The sequence below is a fragment of the Bufo gargarizans genome, chromosome 10, assembly GCF_014858855.1.
Source record: "Bufo gargarizans isolate SCDJY-AF-19 chromosome 10, ASM1485885v1, whole genome shotgun sequence".
NCBI lineage: Eukaryota > Metazoa > Chordata > Amphibia > Anura > Bufonidae > Bufo > Bufo gargarizans.
In genome coordinates, this window is record NC_058089.1 from 122,302,088 (window position 1) to 122,317,263 (window position 15,176).

General features: G+C 44.3%; 1 protein-coding gene across 1 annotated transcript; it reads left to right on the plus strand.

Annotated features, from left to right (window-relative positions):
* Window positions 1-1,515: 1,515 nt before the first annotated feature.
* LOC122920800 (NAD(P)H dehydrogenase [quinone] 1-like) lies at window positions 1,516-13,328 on the plus strand. Its single transcript, XM_044270537.1, has 6 exons — window positions 1,516-1,660; window positions 3,468-3,632; window positions 4,071-4,201; window positions 7,232-7,345; window positions 7,632-7,733; window positions 12,275-13,328. Exons 1-6 carry the CDS (start codon window positions 1,654-1,656, stop codon window positions 12,584-12,586), a joined length of 831 nt encoding a protein of 276 aa, XP_044126472.1. The 5' UTR covers window positions 1,516-1,653; the 3' UTR covers window positions 12,587-13,328.
* The last annotated feature ends 1,848 nt before the right edge of the window (window positions 13,329-15,176 follow it).

Here is a 15,176-nt window from a genome sequence, read left to right on the forward strand (position 1 = left end):
CCTGGTGGTGAGTTGGGGCTCCAGGGGTTCCAGACATGGGCCCACTAGGCCAGAAGGAGTGGGCCAAGGGCCTCAGAGTGGAGTTCTGTGGGATGGTGGGGTTGCTGGCCTCCGGGGCCACATCGTGGGGGATTTGACTGACCTGTGAGGCTTCTGGCAGCGCTGCGGCTGAGGTGAGCATTGGAGGTTCCAGCGTGCGCGTGGGAGCCAGGTTCGAGGGTGAGGATGGAGAGTGCAGCTCCGGTGGATGCGGTCCCGACGCTCGTGCGGTTCATTGCCTGGGGTCGAGGCTGGCAGCAGAGGCACAGATGCGGTGCCGGTGTAGCTGTGTGGCAGGGCTCCCAGGGGTGCCTGGATGCACTTTAGTGGACCGCGTGTTCAGCATGCTGGCGCCATCTTGGGGGCACAGCGATCCTTCTGAGCTGAGCCCGGGGGTGAGGAATGCCCGGCGAAGAGGAGAGGCAAATCGCCTTGTGATGAAGCCAGGGGAGCCGATGGACGGGCTCTACCCTTTTTTAGAGTTTTTACCATCAGGAGAGGCTAAAAGGAAGGTAATTTTGCCAGGGATGCAGAGGAGCTCTTACTGAGCGCGTCCTCACTCGCTCATGGCCGGTCACGCCCCCACCCCACAGTCTTTTTAAACAGCATATTTTTAGGGGTGCCCGGAGTCAGACCCCCACCAATCAGATAATAACCTATCCTGAGGATCAGTATTAATCACTCGGACCACGTCTTTAAGGGCTCATGCACACGGCCGTTGCCTCTTTTGCTATCCGCAAAACACGTCTACCAGCCGCCATGTCCGGGCCATAATAGAACAGCCCTATCCTTGTCCATAATACAGACAAGAACAGGACATGTTCTATATTTTTGCAGATGCCACAGAACAGACATACGGATGGAGACAGGACACGGTGTGCTGTCCGCATGCGGCCCCATTGAAGTGAACGGGTCAGCATCCGACATGCCAAAAATGCGGGTCGGATGCGGTCAAAAAATACGTTTGTGTGCACAAGCCCTAAGGGTTTCTTCACACTGTGACTGAAAACCGGTTCCATTCATTTGGACAAGGCTTGCAGAAATCCATGTCCTTGCTGCCAAAACAACCCCGATCAGATGAACGGAACTGATTTTCCGTCACAGAAATTCCTGAAACAAAAAATTTCCTGCAACAAGAAATTTGCAGCATTTTGGAAAACCAAATGGTCTTTGCTAATATACAATCCCTTTTTTATTTTTTTTTGTTTTGTATTTACTACTGTGTGAACAGGCACCTAATTCTTGTTCGCCTCTGCTATTCCTCTTCCTTATGATAGTAATTATATATTTTCCTCTTCCCCATTGATATATATACAGCAGACACATCAATATTTGCACGTGAAATAACGAGAATAACCTGTCTGGTAATGGGCTGGGGTCTGCTCTATCACTGAGCGGAGGCAGGGAAGGGGTGTGTGCCTAATTGTAAGGTAGATTCAATCACCTCTCACTTACCTGTGTCATGGTGACGGAAAATCTGGTTGGGCCAGCTTATCTATAAAAACACAGGTTTTCTTCTCAAATGTGCAGTTACAGCGTGGAAGTTAATAAAGCAACTTCAACTGAGCAAAGGTGAACCCGACTCCGGTTTAGAAAAAGTCAGAAGAGGACGCAATGGCTGGTGAGTCTTTTGTGGGTCTTCTAGGAACCCCAACCTTTCTTGCTTTGCTTATTTTTCTGATATATAATATACAATTACAATGTTTGCAGGTGACCAGGGTTCTTCTACCTATTTTGCAATTCATATGGTCACAAGGTCATAGTTTACTAAACGCTGGCCGGTTGCCCTGGAGGACGGGTTGTTTATTGTTGTCCATAGGACCTGGAATCTGCAAGAGCCAAAAAGGTCCCTCTACCCTACATAAGGAGAACCAGTCCTGTAGATAATGGTGTGCAAGGTTTTTGCATTTGTGCTCGGAATAATGGCACGGTCGGGCCTCATGCACACAACCATAAATATAGTGCCTTGCCTTAAAATATGGATGATGTCGGGGGAGACATCCGTGTTGCAGCCATTTTTTGAGCAGACCCATTTACTTCAATGGATCTGTGGACCACATTTTGCCGTCAAGTATAGGACATCCTCTATCTTTTTGCAGAACGTATACAAAATAAATATGGTCATGGGAAAAAGGCCTTAGTCTTGATATATCTAAGGTAACCATAAGATAAGTGTTCTCCTGGCCCTTCTGCCACATATTGGGTCCTCACTAGTCCTGTCTCAGGATATAGGAAGGGCCCCCTCTGCCAGTCCCTGGCTGGCCTAGTGAACCACCTCAGCCAGTGACTGGCTGAAAGGGCATTTACTATGTGTTGAAAGGGGGCCATTTAATTTTTTTTAACCCACTCTTATTTCTTCTCCAACAGTTTTTCCCCCTTTAAAGGGCATCTGTCACCATGATGAACCCGATTAAACCAGGCATACTGCCTGGTAAGGTTGATCAAATCAAGCTCTTTCTATCTGCAATTGGTACTACAGATGCAGAGAAATGTTTATCTTTAGTTATATGCAAATGAGGTACTTGGAGCACCGAGGGGCTGGCCTAGCCCCTTAGAGCAAGAAAGAAAAATGGTTGGCACTCCACTTTAGTGGTTAGGTCCCAGTGCTCAATGATAGGGGAGTCGTCAAACAATGTTATAAAATATCACGGCACTCGGGTAGAGTTTAAATAGTTTTTGGGGATTTTATTCCATCCAATAGACACGGCCAACGTTTCAGTCCAACCCAGAACTTGCTCACGGCCGATTAGGTCTCTTGCAGCATGAAGGGTGGGTGGCGTCCTCAGCCCCTTAGAGCGCTGCCTCTCCAGACGAGACCATAGTAGGAAGAGTTGAACGGTTAGACCATAAAGGTCTGATGCAGATTAGACATCTATTGACGCAATGACGCGACCATTGGGTGGTTGAAGAACTTTCTTGGTAGAAATTCAGTAAGACAGCGCATTTCGGAGCTCTCTCTTCAAGTCTGGTTCGCGATGAGGATGCAAGTTCCGTCCAGCCGCAGTCCTTTGGGAAGGACCACTCACGTGAGATGGACAGCAGGCCAGGCTCTGTTGCCTTGGCCTGAAATCTTCTGCAGGTGCATTAAAGATCTGACAGCATTCATCCCCACTATGAGATCTTCACTGCACATGCGCCAATAGTACTGGCATCTGTGCATGCACAAGATTTCGGGATCAGGCATCGGAACAGTGAGGATGCCTGACCCTATCAATATCACTGGCAGGGGTAGAGGTGGAGGTGAATCGGTGCTCAGAATTGATCAGCATCGGTCATACCGATTGCAGAGAGGAAGTGGTCATTTTAGTCACCATGATCAACCCTACCAGACAGTACGCCAGGTTTAATAGGGTTGATCCTGATGACAGATATTCCTTAAAAGTCCCAGTTGTGGCTAAATGACTAATTGAGTGTTATGATATTAATAGGAAAAACAGCGCTGATTGTATTGGCTCACCAAGAGCGGACATCTTTTAACTATGCCATGATGGAAGCAGCTCAGTCAGCTCTTAAGAAGAAGGGCTGGACGGTTCTCGTGTCTGATCTGTACAAGATGAAGTTTAATGCTATCCTGTCACGTGATGATGTCACAGGTAAGAAAAATGACAGCACTTCAATGGCATAAGAATTTTAACTTTTTTTTTTTTCCAGAAACACTGCCACTCGTATACATAGGCTGTGTCTGGTATTGCAGCTCATTGAAGTCAGTAGGGCTGGGCTGCAATATAGACGTAGCCCATGGGCTGGACGGGCACTGTAAAAATGTGGTCTCCAACCTGTGGTTCTCCAGTTTCAGTATACAGTTTTGTTTTTTTACTGCATAGAAAAGCAGGTTGACTACTCTGCATAGAAAAGAGGCGTCCCACAATATATACTGCGTCCTCTACTTTTTTTTTGGCATGGGAGTCTATGGGTGACCAATGCCCCTTGACGCCTGTGCAGTGCTGTACTTCGAGGCCTTGGACCAATTTTGGACACAAGGCTCTACTATGATATGAACAGAGCCTTAGACCAATTCCGCTTTCATGCAGGTAATCTCCAGGATCCAAGTAAGTTCAAATATGGCTCAGAGACTCTGACAGCGTGGAAGGAAGGGCGTCTCTCCAAAGACATTGTGGAAGAGCAGAAGAAAGTGGAGAAGGCCGACCTTGTAATCTTTCAGGTATGTGTGCTAGATGTCAGCACTATGTGTGGATGTAGCTGGTACTAGTGTAGCTCTGCACCATTCAAGTATCCCCTTTGTTCTTTGAATTGTGGGGGTCTCAGGGGCTGGACACCACCAATCGTAATGGTAGGCCATCAATGTATACTTCTGGAAACCTCTTTTGGTAGGTTTCACACATAACCTTTATTTTTTTTAAATGTAAGCATTGTTTGCTTCATGTCTCCTGGCGGTTTATTCTTATGTACAAATTACAATCCTCTATAGATCTTATGGAAAACTGGGACAAACTCCTCATCTATACTACATTGCCGATCATCTGACCAATATTTTTCTGGCCAGGACCACCCTTTTCTCATCCTGTTCCTTTGGGTCAGCAGCTGGCCACCTGCAGCTACCCATACTGAGGGACTAGCTACAGTCATGTGAAAAAATTAGGACACCCTTTGAAAGCATGTGGTTTTTTGTAACATTTTTAATAAAAGGTTATTTCATCTCCGTTTCAACAATACAGAGAGATTAAAGTAATCCAACTAAACAAAGAAAACTGAAGAAAAGTCTTTTCAAGATCTTCTATAAATGTCATTCTACAAAAATGCCTATTCTAACTGAGGAAAAAGATAGGACACCCTTGCCCCTAATAGCGAGTGTTACCTCCTTTGGCTGAAATAACTGCAGTGAGACGGTTCTTGTAGCCATCTACCAGTCTTCGACATCGGTCTGAGGAAATTTTACCCCACTCCTCAATGCAGAACTTTTTCAGCTGTGAGATGTTTGAGGGGTTTCTTGCACGTACAGCCCTTTTCAAGTCACCCCACAGCATCTCAATGGGATTCAAATCTGGACTTTGACTTGGCCATTCCAGGACTCTCCATTTCTTCTTTTTCAGCCAATCTTTGGTTGATTTACTAGTATGTTTTGGGTCATTGTCATGTTGCATGGTCCAGTTCCGCTTCAGCTTTAATTTTCTAACTGATGGTCTCACATGTTCTTCAAGCACCTTCTGATACACAGTAGAATTCATCGTGGATTCTATGATGGTGAGCTGACCAGGTCCTGCTGCAGCAAAGCAGCCCCAAACCATGACACTTCCACCTCCATGCTTCACAGTTGGTATGAGGTTCTTTTCTTGGAATGCTGTGTTTGGTTTACGCCAAACATGTCCTCTGCTGTTGTGTCCAAATAATTCAATTTTGGACTCATCTGTCCAAAGAACATTATTCCAGAAGTCCTGGTCTTTGTCAACTTTATCTCTGGCAAATGTCAGTCTGGCCTCGATGTTTCTCTTGGAAAGCAAAGGTTTCCTCCTTGCACACCTCCCATGCAAGTTAAACTTGTACAGTCTCTTTCTGATTGTAGAGGCATGTACTTCTACATCAACAGTAGCCAGAGCCTGCTGTAGTTCTCGAGATGACACTTTAGGGTTTTTGGAGACCTCTTTTAGCATCTTGCGGTCTGCTCTTGGGGTGAACTTGCTGGGGCGACCAGTCCTGGGCATGTTGGCAGTTGTTTTGAAAGCCCTCCACTTGTAGACTATCTTCCGGACAGTGGAATGGCTGATTTCAAAATCTTTTGAGATCTTTTTAAATCCCTTCCCAGACTCATAGGCTGCTACAATCTTTTTTCTGAAGTCCTCTGACAGCTCTTTTGCTCTCACCATGGTGCTCACTCTCACTTCAACAGTCAGGAGCACACCAAACTAAATGTCTGAGGTTTAAATAGGGCAAGCCTCATTCAACATGCAGAGTAACGATCTACTAATTATGTGCACCTGGTGTGATATACCTGTGTGAGATCTGAGCCAATTTAAGAGGGAATACATGTGAGGGTGTCCTATCTTTTTCCTCAGTTAGAATAGGCATTTTTGTAGAATGACATTTACAGAAGATCTTGAAAAGACTTTTCTTCAGTTTTCTTTGTTTAGTTGGATTACTTTAATCTCTCTGTATTGTTGAAACGGAGATGAAATAACCTTTTATTAAAAATGTTACAAAAAACCACATGCTTTCAAAGGGTGTCCTAATTTTTTCACATGACTGTAAATGTCCTTCTGCCATGGCTGCCTTTACCATCTAGCTCATGCATGTCCCACCACAGGGCCGCCTGATTTCCACCGAGATGATCTTGTTGATGGAAACATCTCGATTCCGCCAACAAAAGTATGGCTCTGCTGGTCCTAGCTGCTGCTTTTCCACCACACCTAATGCACAGGTCAAGTCACCTCTCCAGAATCTACTGCAAAAAAAATGTCCAAATCAGACAGGTACTCCCCTCGGCCCTGTACAGGCCAGCATATTTAGGGTGTCATTTATCAAAGACCCTTTTTTTTACTCCCTGTACTCCCCTGACTGGAGTCGTTTTTCACCAATAATATCCAGGCCTTCGCCAACTTCAAATATTGTCGCCCGGGCGTTTAAAATGTCACAAAATGGGGTCTTGGAACTTTGTTAATGCCAAAAACTGTCATACCGCTGATAGTAAATGACCCCTTTAAAGTTGACATCTTCATGAGTCACAACTTCCCCCTCGCTATCACACATTCGCTGTGGCCTTATTAACCTTTGTTGTGTCCCTTTCCATATCCCAAATGGTGTTATGTAATGCAGGAGAAGACTGCCATGATCCTTGACCACCTTACCAACCATCCAGTGGTATTTTTCCTGCAGAGAGACAGTATTCACGCCAGACCCCTGGTGGACCCCACTTATCATAAATGGGATCGGCCAGGCGCAGGCGGTGTCCAGCATCTACTGAATATGCCATTTCTGGCATTCTGTTTCTTTTCCAGGACAGAATACTAGGATTCTGAGTGTAAGAGTGGACGCGGGCTAAGCTTGGTATAATCATTCCTCTGCCACCGTAATGGTGGCCTTACCTCAAGGCCAGATTTAGACAATATGTGGCCCTTGGCAAAATTTGAAATGGGGCCCTAAATTAAATATTGTAACACATTTACATTTTGTCAATTCAAATGGTGGTATGCCGGAGTATTGCTGAGGTCTTAAAACTGACATTTGTTTTTTGTTCTAGTTTCCCTTGTACTGGTTCGGGTTGCCCGCCATAATAAAAGGATGGGTGGAACGAGTCTTCTGTATGGGATTTGCGTACAGCTTTCAAACAATGTACTCTGAAGGACCGTTCAAGGTATGCCGCCGTCATTGACTTGTAGGATTGAGCCGCCATACATGAACTCACATGAAAGCCGAGCTACCACTGCTTTACCTGGTCTTTGCTTACTGCTATATACATCATACATCCTTTAATCTAGAATGAAAGGAAACCTATAGACGACGGATTATCGAATATTCTCCGCTACACTATAAATTCCACATTATGATGTTTGATGGATTATGAGTGTTTCTGGATTATCAGATGCCAGATTAAATTAATTTGGATGATGCAATCTCATTCTAACCTCTTATTTTTACAGAATAAGAAAGCCCTATTATCCTTCACCACCGGTGGCTCCGAGTCGATGACTACACCCAGGGGCCTTAATGGAGACATCAATGTTGCTCTGTGGCCTATACAGGTATTTTATCAATGGTGTTCATGCTGATCGTATTCAGTATCACCAAGGTTGTACATGGCATCCAAGGGGGTGAAGGGCGGCTAGCAGTTCAGTCCCATGGGACCCATCTACTGGCTGCAGGCAGTGGCGTACATAGAGAAGTAAGGGCCCCATAGCAAGGATCAAGCCAGGCCCCCCACACAGAAGGGTTACTGCCTAGACCCTTTTCAATGGGCCATTTTTTCCCCTGTCTCATTTGCTAAAAGTTGGTCCTTTAGGCCCCTTACAGATGAGCGTGTCCGGATGCGTTGAGTCTGCGATCAGGCAAAATCATGCGAGTGCGTACGCAATTTCAGTCAGTTTTGATTGCGTTGCGTTGCGTTGCTCAGTTTTTTCAGCGCGAGTGCAATGCATTTTGCATGTGCTTCAGAAAAAACTGATTGTGTACCCAGACCCGAACCCGGACTTCTTCACTGAAATTCGGGTTTGGGATCGGTGTTCTGTAGATTTTATTTTTTTCCCTTATAACATGGTTATAAGGGGAAATATTAGCATTCTTAATGCAGAATGCATAGTACAATAGCGCTGGAGGGGTTAAAAAAATCAAAGAAAAATTTACTCACCTCATCCGCTTGTTCGCACAGCCGGCATCGTCTCCTTTCATCTTCTTTCAGGACCTGCAAAAGGACCTGCGCTGACATCACCAAAGGTCCTTTTGCAGGTCCCGAAAGAAGAAGAAAGAAGACGATGAGGTGAGTTAATATATATATTTTTTTTTTAACCCCTCAAGCCACATTTTAGTAAGCATTCTGTATTAAGAATGCTAATATTTTCCGTTATAACCATGTTATAAGGGAAAATAATACAGTAAATTGACTTTAATGGGGTTGCTCATCCCTATCATCTCCAAGCAACCATGCGTGAAAATCACACCGCATCCGCACTTGCTTGCGATTTTCATGCATCCCCATTCACTTCTATGGGGCCTGCGTTGCATGAAGAACGCAGAATATAGAACATGCTGCGATTTTCACGCAACGCACAAGTGATGCGTGAAAATCACCGCTCATCTGAACAGCCCCATTAAAGTGAATGGGTCCGGATTCAGTGCTGGTGCATTCACCTCACGCATCGCATCCGCGCGGAAATCTCGACTGTGTGAAAGGGGCCTTAGAGGGAAGAGTCCTGACCAAGTATTCACCTCCAGTAGAAGAGGAGATAATCCTAACTAAGACTGGGCCCCCTCTTGCCCTGGACCCCATAGCAGTCGCATGGTCTACCGGTATGGTAGTTATGCCCCTGGCTGCAGGTTGCACTGTGTAAATGGGATCCTTGGATTGGGGGGCCCCAAAGGTAACTCGTCCATAGAGCAGCCTGTGTTGATATGTATGTAGGGCAGCAAATGTGAGAAATTACGCTCTCCCCCCCTTTTGTTTAGCAGGACATAATTCATGTCAATGGGCGTGGTATATTTAGCATCCGCAATCTACGGGGTGAGGGGTGTTGGTGCAGAAGTTAGTGGTTGCACCTAGGTAATGGTACTTGGGGAAACCAAAAGCTCCTCCGCCACATATACAGGGGTTCTCCTTTCTAGTTTTGTTTTTTTTTTATCAGATCTTTTTTATTGGATTTTATTTTATTTTTTTAAACCTAGTAACATAGTACATAAGGCCGAAAAAAGACATTTGTCCATCCAGTTCGGCCTGTCATGCTGCAAGTTGATCCAGAGGAAGGCAAAAAAAAAATGTGAGGTAGAAGCCAATTTTCCCCACTTTAGGGGAATAAAAAATTCCTTCCCGACTCCAATCAGGCATCAGAATAACTCCCTGGATCAATGACCCCTCTCTAGTAGCTATAGCCTGTAATATTATTACACTCCAGAAATACATCCAGGCCCCTCCTGAACTCCTTTATTGTACTCACCATCACCACCTCCTCAGGCAGAGAGCTCCATAGTCTCACTGCTCTTACCGTAAAGAGTCCATAATCTCACTGCTCTTACCGTAAAGAGTCCATAATCTCACTGCTCTTACCGTAAAGAGTCCATAGTCTCACTGCTCTTACCATAAAGAATCCTCTTCTATGTTTGTGTACAAACCTTCTTTCCACCAGACGCAGAGAATGTCCTCTCATCACAGTCACAGTCCTGGGGATAAATAGATGATGGGAGTGATCTCTGTATTGACCCCTGATATATTTATACATAGCAATTAGATCTCCCCTCAGTCGTCTTTTTTCTCAAGTGAATAACCCTAATTTTGATAATCTTTCAGGGTACTGTAGTTGCCCCATTCCAGTCATTACTTTAGTTGCCCTCCTCTGGACCCTCTTCAGCTCTGCTATGTCTGCCTTGTTCACAGGAGCCCAGAACTGTACACAGTCCTCCATGTGTGGTCTGACTAGTGATTTGTAAAGTGGTAGGACTATGTTCTTATCACGGGCCTCTATGCCCCTTCTGATGCAACCCATTATCTTATTGGCCTTGGCAGCAGCTGCCTGACACTGGTTTTTGCAGCTTAGTTTGCTGTTTATTAAAATTCCTAGATCCTTTTCCATGTCAGTGTTACCCAGTGTTTTACCATTAAGTATGTACGGGTGACTTGCATTATTCCTTCCCATGTCCATAACTTTGCATTTGTCAGTGTTAAACCTCATCTGACACTTCTCTGCCCAAGCCTCCAATCTATCCAGATCCATCTGTAGTAGCATACTGTCCTCTGTAGTGTATATACAGTATACTGTCCTCTGTAGTGTATATACAGTATACTGTCCTCTGTAGTGTATATACAGTATACTGTCCTCTGTAGTATATATATATACAGTATACTGTCCTCTGTAGTGTATATACAGTATACTGTCCTCTGTAGTAGATACACAGTATACTGTCCTCTTCAGTGTTAATTACTTTACACAGTTTAGTGTCATCTGCGAAAATTGATATTTTACTATGCAAGCCTTCTACAAGATCATGAATAAATATATTGAAGAGCATAGGGCCCAATACTGACCCCTGAGGTACCCCACTAGTGACAGTGACCCAATCTGAGTATTTACCACTAATAACCATCCTCTGTTTTCTATCACTCAGCCAGTTACTTACCCACATACAGATGTTTTCTCCCAGTCCGAGCATTCTCATTTTATATACTAACCTTTTATGTGGTACAGTGTTGAAAGCTTTGGAGAAGTCCAGATATACGACATCCATTGATTCACCGCGGTCAAGTCTAGAACTTACCTCCTCATAGAAACTGAATAAATTAGTTTGACATGACCGATCCCTCATGAAGCCATGCTGATATGGCGTTATTTGCTTATTTCCGTTAAGATGCTCTAACATAGCATCTCTCAGAAAACCTTCAAACAGTTTACCCACAACAGATGTTAAACTTACCGGCCTATAGTTTCCAGGCTCTGTTTTTGGACCCTTTTTGAATATTGGCACCACATTTGCTATGCGCCAATCCTGTGGGACATTCCCTGTCAGTATAGAGTCTTTAAATATCAGAAATAAGGGTCTGGCTATGACATTACTTAATTCCCTTAGGATACGGGGGTGTATGCCATCCGGTCCTGGCGATTTGTCTATTTTAATCTTTTTAAGTCGCTGTTGCACTTCTTCCTGGGTCAGACAGGACACTTTTAATGGGGAATTTACTTTTACATTCTGCGTGTCATCTGACAGTTTATTTTCCTCAGTGAATACATTGGAGAGAAAAATATTTAACAGCTTTGCTTTCTCCTCATCGCTCTCTGCGACTCCCCCCTCATCACTCTGTAAAGGGCCGACACCTTCAGATTTATACTTTTTAACATTTATATAATTGAAGAACATTTTAGGGTTAGTTTTACTCTCTTTGGCAATTAATCTCTCGGTCTCTAGTTTGGACGCTTTTATTTGTTTTTTACATGTTCTATTTTTTCCCTTATAATTTTTCAGTGCTTCCTCGCTACCCTCCTGTTTTAGGGATTTATATACTTTCTTTTTGTCATTTATTGCTTTCTTTACAGTTCAATTTATCCACATTGGTTTCTTTTTGTTCCTTAACCTTTTATTCCCATATGGTATGTACCTCTCACAATGAGATTTTAGGATGTTTTTAAAGATATCCCATTTTGTGGCTGTATTTTTATTTTTGAGGACTTTGTCCCGGTTAGTTAGGCCTATGGCTTCTCTTAGTTGGCTACATTTAGCTTTTTTGAAGTTTGGTATTTTTGTTCCTCCGTGTAGAAACGCTCTTTTAAATGCGAATTGGAAGGGTATTACTTTATGGTCACTATTTCCCAGGTGTCCCCCAACCTGCACGTCTGTTGTTCTGTCAGGTCTATTGGTTAATACTATAGTACTGTACAGGAAACCATACAAAAGAGTATAAACTCCTTTCTCGTTCTCTCCATCCCACATCTCCCCAACCAACCATCCCTCCTGTGCAGAAAAATAAAGAAGAGTACTAATACTCTCAATCAGCAAGCCTAGCCAGTCAAGGGTGATCGATCCAAGCACGCCATTGAAGATCACATAAGCAGAATCTACAGTAATTGGGTTTTTTATGCATTTACAGAATGGCATTCTGAATTTCTGTGGATTCAAAGTCCTGGAACCTCAGATCTTATACGGTGTGGCACACTTACCTCAGGAAGCTCGGGTTGGGATACTGAAGAGCTGGGAGAAGCGACTGGAGACCATCTGGGACGAAAAGCCCATCAGATACATTCCCATTCAGGACTTTGAGGGTATGTCTGGTAAATTTCTGCTGAAGAAGCAGGTGGAGGAGGCCAGATCCGATGATAGGTATGGACCAACGGTGGGGCAACACCTGGGCAAACCTCTACCACCCGATAGCCAGGTGAAGGCTGAAGTCTCCAGCTTATAAGAGACGGCTTGGCAAAGTGTTTTACGCGAGACGCTGTGTCCGTTCAGTCTACGCGTCACTGGCTGCACTAGGATCTTGCCACTACGATGCGGTAATACAGAGATGTGTCGTGACAGGATCATTTTAGACAACGAGGTACCGGGTGGACATTTTGGACATCAAGTTCCTCTGCTCATTCCCTCATAATGTTTATGCTATTGTAATAGCCTGTAAAGCATTTTACTCTTATATGACATTAAAATTTGTGTAAGTTTCATTGGGTGGCGTGCATTCGGTCTCTGGGCTAAACTCTAGCACAGCCAACATCTATCTTCTCCATAAACATGCACGCAGGAGAGTGGGACTAGCATCTCCAGATACATATGGGACTCCAGGGAATGAAGGACTGAATGTACGGAAAATTAGAGTGCATGCTCTTCATTACCCGAATATTGGGGCAGGTCCAATATGCACTAAGGCTATGCATACATTCATATTTAAAAAAAAAAATAAAAAAATAAAAATAAAAAAACAATTTTTGCAATAGGCTTTTATTTAAAAAAATTGTTGCATATGCTGCATATATGACAATACATAGCAGTTCACTAGGCAACCCATCAGACTGGCTGTGTGGAGCCTCAGTCTCTAGACCGTCTCTCTCCTCTCCTGAACGATCTTCTAAGATGATTTATAACCAATTCACTGTTCCTCGAGGACAGGAGAGAAAGAGATTTTGCTAAAAAGAATGGGGTAATCGGATCCCAAAATGCCCCATCCTTTTGTTCTCGGGGTGATACATCCCCACCAGGTGTCTGACTGCAGCTATTCTCATTCATAGCACATGCACACTAGACCCGGCCGTGCATGCATGTATGTGTAGGTTGAGCTATGAACAAACATTAGTCAGCTCATGTACAAACGTATATATTTTGTCCACATCCGGGGGCCACAAAAGATGCGGACAGCACACTGTGTCCTGTCTTAATCCGTATGTCCGTTCTGTGGCAACTGCAAAAATATATTACATGTCCTGTTCTTGATCTCATTACGGACAAGGATAGGACTGTTCTATTATGACCCAGATGTGCCGCAAAATGCGGAACGCACATGGCCGGTGTCCGTGTTTTGCAGATCCACAGTTTGGGACCCTCTTTTGATTATAGTGATCGGTAGGGGTCTCAACACTCGGGCGTGCAACAATCAAAACTTTTGATATGTTGCTATGACATATTAAAAGTTTTTGGAAAGCTCATTGACCCTTTAAATATTGACCTTTTTTTAACACAGCATGCTCAAGTTTTGGCTTATTTTTTTCTGTCATTTTTTTTACATCTCTGTAGGGAAAAAAAAGTCAGACATCAACTTCCATAAAACTAATGTACCTAATCCCCTTTCTAGATTTAATTTGTTAAAAATCTTTAAAATTAAAAAATACATTAAAAGAAAAAAGACTAAATTATTTTAATGGCTTTTTTTCTGGTAAAAAAAATGTCTGAACAAAATTTCATAAGTAGAATTTAATTAAAAAATGTAATAGTGCTGCTGTCGTTGATTTTGCAGCTTGGTCACTAGCGGCAGCTTTTCATGGTGACAGAGATGAACAGAGTCTAGGTGTGCAGAGACTGGTGAGCAAATATAGAAAGGGCGGCAGGGTTAAAGATGGTTGCTGTGAAGGAGGCAGCTGAATGTACCTGACAGGAGTATTATACCAGGGCGGCCTGGGAGACAGGTCTTCTACTGTTCCAGTCACAGTGACTCAGCATGGGGCCGAGGCTCCTTCTTGCAGTTACTCTATTAATACCCTTATCTGGATTGCAACGTCTCACGATATGTGCATGTCACATGAACTATAGAAGACATGCACCGTGCATGTCACATGAGCTATAGAAGAGGGGGGCAGTCATCTGCAAGGGGATCTCTGCTTTGTACCATACCCTTTTCCAGGGACGTAGCTATGGGCTCATGGGCCCTGGTGCAAGACTTCAGCTTTGCCCCCCTTCCCTCAGTGCTTTGTGGTCAGGGGCAGGGAAGCACATAGCCTTGGTGCTGCCTGATGCAAAAACCTCACCCCACCCCCGCCATGCCAAATTATTGGCCTAACCCCTTCCCTTCAGCCAGAGGGGTAACTTGACCAGCATGCACTTTCTATAAAATCAGTCTTCTTATGTGGCACAATGGTCTTTGGGCCCCTTTAGGCTCCTGGGCCCTGTAGCGACTGCTACCTCTGCACCCCCTATAGCCCCTATAGCCACATCCCTGCCCTTTTCCTAAAAGAGTCCCCTGACAAGAAGCTATACACTAGGCCAGGGATGCTCAACCTGCGGCCCTCCAGCTGTTGCAAAACTAGAACTCCCAGCATGCCCAGACGGCCTACAGATATCAACCTAAAGCAGGGCATGATGGGAGTTGTAGTTTTACAACAGCTGGAGGGCCGCAGGTTGAGCATCCATGCACTAGGCTTTCTAGGCACTAGGTGGCGAGATAACCAGTGATTGGAGGTCATCTGTTGGAGAACCCCATGGAAAATAGTTATTCCCTTACGTCAGAACAGCAGCACAACTGGGGTATTACTGCCCCTGTGGACAATCAGGACAGGTGGAACTTTTATTAC

Bases quoted from the DNA above. Each gene is read 5' to 3' on its own strand.
- LOC122920800 (XM_044270537.1), top strand. The intron at 3,633-4,070 runs GTAAGAAAAATG...GCTTTCATGCAG, and splicing joins GTCACGTGATGATGTCACAG to GTAATCTCCAGGATCCAAGT. The intron at 7,346-7,631 runs GTATGCCGCCGT...TTATTTTTACAG, and splicing joins ACTCTGAAGGACCGTTCAAG to AATAAGAAAGCCCTATTATC.